The 6,745-nt window shown below is 49.4% G+C and overlaps 2 protein-coding genes across 2 annotated transcripts; one reads left to right on the plus strand and one right to left on the minus strand.

Moving 5' to 3' along the window:
• Nucleotides 1–73: 73 nt before the first annotated feature.
• LACBIDRAFT_336005 (uncharacterized protein) lies at nucleotides 74–1,210 on the plus strand (the record flags this gene model as incomplete). The annotated part of the gene is made up of 5 exons (XM_001890930.1): nucleotides 74–446; nucleotides 599–717; nucleotides 802–933; nucleotides 1,001–1,108; nucleotides 1,192–1,210. Coding segments are annotated over 5 exons (750 nt in total), but the record flags the coding sequence as incomplete, so codon positions are not given.
• Nucleotides 1,211–2,131: 921 nt separating this feature from the next.
• On the minus strand, nucleotides 2,132–6,523 carry LACBIDRAFT_336006 (uncharacterized protein; the record flags this gene model as incomplete). Its single annotated transcript, XM_001890931.1, has 13 exons — nucleotides 2,132–2,473; nucleotides 2,562–2,789; nucleotides 2,850–2,918; nucleotides 2,974–3,153; nucleotides 3,206–3,430; nucleotides 3,501–4,198; nucleotides 4,262–5,072; nucleotides 5,106–5,228; nucleotides 5,486–5,522; nucleotides 5,786–5,869; nucleotides 5,964–6,133; nucleotides 6,355–6,443; nucleotides 6,508–6,523. 13 exons carry the CDS (start codon nucleotides 6,521–6,523, stop codon nucleotides 2,132–2,134), a joined length of 3,072 nt encoding a protein of 1,023 aa, XP_001890966.1.
• Nucleotides 6,524–6,745: the final 222 nt, after the last annotated feature.

Genomic DNA, 6,745 nt, shown 5'->3' on the forward strand with positions numbered 1-6,745 from the left:
GTACCACACTGCAGTACGTCTCCTTTCTTCCATTCGCCTCCTCTCAACTTACTCACACTATCTCCCTAAACAGCGTGCTAATGCAGTGGGCAGAAGGCGGCAGCCTCGACGACTTCATCGACATTCGACTCGGGCGTAAACCCTCCCACATCCACTTCCACGCCCCAGGTTCCACCGACGCAGACTACGAACTAGGCACACCGGCCCCTCCACCCCTAAGGAGAAGCGGGACTCCAGCGCATACGCTCTCTGCTTCCGATCTCCATTCGAGGTCTGCTAGGATACGAGCCTTCCGGGCTTTTCAGCGCGCGGGCGGCGCGGAGGGCGAGAGGCAAAGGGAGAGGGAGACAAGGAAGAGGAACGGAGAGTGGACGGCTGTCCATTTGCTTAGTGCTGATGAGGTCAAAGGGCTTTTTAAGGATGTTGTGGCGGGGTTGGGGTTCTTGGTGAGTTCTTCCTTTGCTGTTTGTGAAGAGAACAGCTGATATTTGCTTTAATCTCATGAAGCACGACAAATCGATATTACACCTTGACCTGAAGCCGGGGAACGTGTTGCTTACTTGGGATGAAGGGAAATTGATGTATTTCTTTTCTGAAGGACGACGTGATGAATGCTGATGAGTACACGATTAGACCCCGCGCTATGCTCTCGGACTTTGGAACTTCTCGCGATATGATCAACTCTACAAGGCTACAGCGCTCCGGGAATACTGGGACGTGAGTGCTTTCTTTTATCATCATCCTGTCTTGTCCACTGTTGTCAACTTCCGTAATATATAATGATGCTGACACGAAACTCAGACTGGAATATACATCCCCGGAATCTCTGCCCTCCCCACACACGGGGCTCTTGCAGCAGATTGACTCAAAGTCGGATATGTGGAGTCTGGGTATGATTTTGCATAAGCTGCTTTTTTTCAAGCTGCCTTATCGGTGGGTGGTTTTTTCTCCGCTGGGCTGCGTTATGGGTCTTGGTGTTGATGAGACCTAAATGAAACAGGTATGCAGCGGAGGGAGACGCGAACGGGGAGGCCGTCACGGGTGGCTCGAGGGCTGGTGAGGGGGAGAAGATGGATAAACTTGAGAGAGAGGTGTTGGAGTACCCTGGGTGAGTTTACTTTTTCTTCTACTCCTTTTTCGCTACACCATATAAAACTAATATCTCCATGGGTAGATTCAAAACCGCCCCAGGGCTAGTGGCAGCCTTTGAAGCTCGGCGATTACCACGGACGTTCCTCGTGCTTCTTGAGAGTTTGTTGAATAAAATCCCGGCGGCTAGACCATCCTGTGAAAGGGTAGCTGGTGCCATTCGGGAAGGCAAAGTGGGTTTCCTCAGCTTCTTTCTTCTTTTCCCGTCGGCTGACGCTATTGCAGCTTGACCCCCTCCGAGAAATGCCCCAGCATCACAACGGGGCACCATCCTCTCTCGTCCGCGTACGCTCACGCTCGCGATCAGGGTCAGCAGACAAAGTGGTCGACGTCGATGAAGCGGCGTCAGCAGCAACGGAAAGAACGCGATTACTGGGTTTACCCTCCCCCACTGAGGTGTTAGGACCGGAAGAAGGGGTATGGGGAGGGTGGTGGCGCAAGGCGCGGGTTGTTGTGAGGCGGAATTTGGGAATAACGCGGAGGGGGAGGAGGGGAAAGGTGTATTTGAGGGTCGTGAGGGGTGTTATTAAGGTTTGCTTGTATTTTCCTCTTTGTGAATCATATTACTTACGTAGCTACAGGTCGGCTACCTGAGACATTCTTTAAATTGTGCCCTACAAGGACTTGAAATCCTCTGCGAAAATGGCCTCGTATGGAAAAGTAGACACTGAAAGTGGCCTTCTGGATCTCCCTCTGACCACAAATCACTACACAGATCCAACGCGGTTTCAGAAAATTTCGCCCTCCACCGTGATTCAGGAACTTTTGAAGGAGATGTCCAAGTTTCCTAGCGACTCGAACGGCAGGGGGGGGGGGTGTCTATCCAGGCCGAGTTTGCGCGTTCAAGTTCGCGCTTTGCTCTTGAATAAATCCAATGTCACCAGGATTGGTGGGAATGCACAATGAATGTGACCTTGCCGCGAGTAAATGAGGTGTAAGTAAGAGCTAGACGAATATAGAATCCATCCATCAAATTCTACGATTATATAGCATGCGGTTCAACTTCATTTGTCGGAGTAGACCTGAGAACAGAAGAGAGGATGATATCAACTGCTGGATTGAATACCACACCCAAGTTTTTGGGGCCACCGGCGCGAAAGTCGGGGGGAGCCAAGTGGTCACCACCACTTGGCCTATCATCCACAATGCCTGCAAGAGGAAGTTGTTCTATAACCAATTCCGCACTGGGACGGTCTTGAGGTTCTTGATTCCAACACATTTCGATCAACTTCCAAATTTCGTCAGACAAGGTGCTTGTGTCGGCTGGACGAGGTGGCCGAGAGCCTTCAAGCACTTTCATCATGACGGTACAGTCGCGGGGGAACTTATGGAAAGGAAGATGTCCTGTATAAATCTTCATAAGTGATCAGTACCTTCTACAATCCGGTCTTTAAGATGCCGACATCGCTTACTTCATAACAGACGCATGCGAAAGAATAAATATCACTGGCTGGCGTCGCCTTGGCCGATTCGTCAGAAGGTGGGTTAATCAACTCTGGTGCCTGCCATCGCAATGTCCCACCGCTCTGATGTCCTGTACTCTGAATTGAAGTCCAACGGAGGATATCTTCGTCAACCAGGTTGGCCAATCCGAAGTCAGCGAGACAACTGCGTCCACTACGATTCACAAGTACATTGAGCTGGAAGGAATCAATTATTAGGAAACGTCGAACAAATACTAGTAATGGAAAAGGTCTTACCCCTTTGAGATCCCCGTGTATGACTTGATTCTGATGGAGGAATTGAATCCCTAATATGATATCCCATATCTAACAAAGTGGTCACTTGGTTTTTACATAAAACCAAGAAGAGTTGAGGTCTTACCAGAAGTAAACGGTTCGCGAGGGGATGTCTCTTGAGATACTCAGTTATGTTTCCATTTTCCATCCATGGAGATACGAAGGAGATTCTTCCATGTGCATCTTCTAGATGATAAATTCCGTAGAAAGGGAGGATATTTGGATGCGACAAATGCCCCCAGAGTAGGGCCTCTTTAAAAAAAGCCTATGATATAAGTAAGAGATTTGCAATTATTGAAGGAATTAAACAGACTTACTTTCAGTAGATGCTTGATTTGTGTCTTCCGAGTTACTTTGATAACTTTCAAGCAAATGACCTGGTTGCGGGAACGACCTTTATAGATCTCACCAAAGCGTCCCGAGTCTAACACGTCGTTGTTCCGTTCAAGATCCGTTATAGTCAAGCATTCAGGATACAACTTCGATAATTTTGAAAGTCGCAGAAGGGCTCCTAGAATATCGTTCCTCGGCAAAGAAACTAGCTCCGAACAATCAAGCAGCTTGGAAGTAATGAGATTCGTGATGATACTAAGCAGTTGGCACATGACGTACCGTTTGCAGAAAATTCAGCATCTTCTGAGCACTATCGCCCTCTAACCTGAGCAGAGACTTATAACCAGAGTTGTCTGATGTGTCTGTAAGAATCCTAGCCAGATTTTCACCAAAGTGTTTGAGAAACGTTTGAGAAATGATTGCAGTCAAATCCGTATGATGCGTTTCGTCGATTTGATGCATGTTCACAAAATCGAGAACGTTTTCGAGATGATTCGTAACAGTATTTACACCTTGTATCATAGTCTTGTCTGGAGAGTTTTTAAGTTTCTTTTGCAAACCAGGTTGTCCCCAGCATCCGAGAAGAATTCGAAGACGTTGTTGAGCCCACTGCAGCCGGTTAGAATTCACGAGCGCTTCCTTGATATCCATTCCGCTCGAAACCTGTAACGAATATGAAACGATTCGGTAAAACATCAAATCCTTTGGGCAAGTCGTCCGAACAAATACTGGCCACGGGAGGTCATCCCACTTGATCAACCTGATGGTTGGCAACTCGGCCCACATTTCTTGATGAATCTTTTCGAGAAGCAAAATGCGGGACTCGGACAGGTCCATTTTATCAAGTCGACATAGGCGTTCTTGAATGCTTTCGGAATGAGGGACAGAGTCATCTGGGAGTGGCGCACGCTGCAGCAGAGCAGCAGATATGGGATTGGTCGTCGATAGGCCGTCGCAGTAAATGTGGCCGAAGCAATCTGCAAAAGTGAGGGTCAGAAGACTTCAGGAAGGGAAGGAATTTCTTTGTTGAGAATACGAACCACTTGAATTCCAGTCCTGGAAACCTTGTCTCGTGTCTTCCGCCTGTTTTCTCTTTGAGCCACCCTCCCTTCTTCCCGGTCTCTTCCTCTTCCTGCCCCTTCCACGCCTCTCCTCCTTCTCGTCGTCGGCCTCATCTGTCCCGTAATCGCCTCCCTCCGCTTTCGTTCTCAACTTCTCCTCCTTTTCCAGCTGCTTTCTTTTCTTCCTCCTGTCAAATAACCTCCGTCTTGCTGTAACTCGTCGACTTAGTGTCTCCTCCTGACGAGGCCACCCTCTTTCACTGTCACTTACATAACCTTCCTCGTCGCTGTACAACGCGTCAAAGTAAGGTCGTAACTGGCGAGGTGGTGGGACGCGCAATGATTGTGTAATCAAACTTGACCGTATCATTTGTGATGGACCAGGTGAATGTCGCGGAAGCTGAGCTTGAGCATGCACGGGATGTTTTGAAACTTCAACTCTGCTGAGTCGTGTATATGCTTGTGAGGCACGCAAATATTGGAGTTGCAACGGGGCGGCTGCAGGTCGGGGCACAATTGGTGAGGGCACGGAATGTTTAACACCACTGCGCCATGTATATGCCTGTGAGGCATGCGAGTCTTGAGGTTGTAAATGCCAGGCGTATACAGGTCGTGGTTGCAAAATTGGTCGCTGAGCTTGTGCGGGCACGGGATGTTCTGAAAACTTAACGCCGCTGGATTGCGTATATGGTTGTGGGGCAAGCAAATCATGGAGTCGCGGCTGCCGCGCAGGGAGTTGAGGCCGCACAATTGTTTGTGTTCGCCCTACTGGAGGTAGTCCGGGAACGCTCTGCGTAGATGGTCCAGGAAGGCTCTGACTCACGTCCAGCATCAGTAAAATTACAAGTCCGGCTTTAGCCGCTTTCACCGCTTTTGAAAGCGTGAAAGCATGAAAGCGTTTCCGCTTTTGGAAGCCCAGGCCATATTGTTTGAAATGGGATTTCCGCTTTCAAAAGGGACAAAAGGGGCTGCAAGTGGTTCAAAAGGGGACCATGAAAGAGGTGCAGCTTTCAAAAGGTGACTTAAAAGGGGCTTAAAAGCGGGCAAAAGTGAATAGATTTCTGATATTTGACAGAAACAATGGTAGTAATTACTACTAGAATGACGCTAACCCTCTAATATGTCCTCACTAACTCGAAATCAGACTCGCTGGAAGGGGTTGTGGCCTGGGGAACCATTGCCGCAACAGTCTCGCCGACCCACTGCAAAGCTCGACCATAGTCCCGCCGTGCTTGCTGTGCTGCGATTGGGGAGTTGTGTAATTCAGATTCGACGTTGCGCGGAGTTGTTCAGCTGGATGGATATCGAGAGTTAGAAAGGAAGGGGGGAGAGGAAGGAAGGACGCACTCAGGACGAGTCATCGTCTAGTAGTTGCCAAGGCATTCCACGGCATCTGCTCGTCTGCTCGTTTCGAGTGAGTAGGCATTGCGAACGTGCTTTTTGAGCCAGACGGTGCAGGCTTGACGTGTCGCGGGTAGAGCCGAGTGGTAAAAAAACACCCACCAGGCCGCCTTGTCCAGATGCGAAGAGACGTCGTCCATCATCACCAAGGTCAGGAGCACCTTCAATACAGTGAGAAAGCTGAAGCTGCGCCAAGTTGAAGTTTTGACGTGCAGGAGGCCCTTGTACTTGGAAATGAATAACACGAAGAATGGCCAGAGTCAGGCGAATGCGTACTCACAGATGAGGGGAACACAAACAACCAAGCGACGACACCCCATCCATATCCCGCACCTCCACCATGATGCGCGTCCCCGGGTTCGGATCAGGGGAGAAGGCTTCATGCTCGGGGTCTAAGGGTGCGAGGTCGGTCAGTGCTGAGCGTAGTTGTAGATGCGGTCGTGCAAAACCCTACGGAGGGCTATGCATGAACTATCAGTCCTCCTTCAGTAAGAAGAGAGGAGAAACTTACAAAACGTAAGCAATAGTCAGTTTCTCTTCCTCGTTGTCCGACTCTGGGACAGCCTCAAGCGGTGAGGCCAGGAACGGGATCTGTGCAGTGCACGCTGGTCATTCGCCTGTGCGACTTTCATTTCGGAAGGGCGAAGCGACCTGAGTGGCGTGGTGTGTACTTTGCTGGTAGCTGAAACCACCATGGGCTTGTGATGCGACGGGAGTGGCGGGGCTTGGGTGAGGCGGGCTGCTGCTTCTGGAATCAAACCTAACGACGGCGATAAGCCACGTCGATGTCATCATAAAAGGATTTGTGCTGGCCAGACACATACCCAATCGTGAAGACATTGCGCGCCAGAGGAGGGGAAGGGAGAGATGAAGCTGGACGTGGTGTAACGGAAAAGTTAACAAGTCCAAAAATTTCCAAATTCGGATGTTCAACATGTCGCGTGATCGACAGTCAACAAGTCTTCTTCTGATTTTGGCATGGAAAACACATCTTCTACCTCTTTAATCCTCACTGAAAATTCATTATTAGATGATAGATCTTCACCCCGAATGCTACCCTAT

The sequence above is a fragment of the Laccaria bicolor genome, genomic scaffold (assembly GCF_000143565.1).
Source record: "Laccaria bicolor S238N-H82 LACBIscaffold_229 genomic scaffold, whole genome shotgun sequence".
Lineage (NCBI taxonomy): Eukaryota > Fungi > Basidiomycota > Agaricomycetes > Agaricales > Hydnangiaceae > Laccaria > Laccaria bicolor.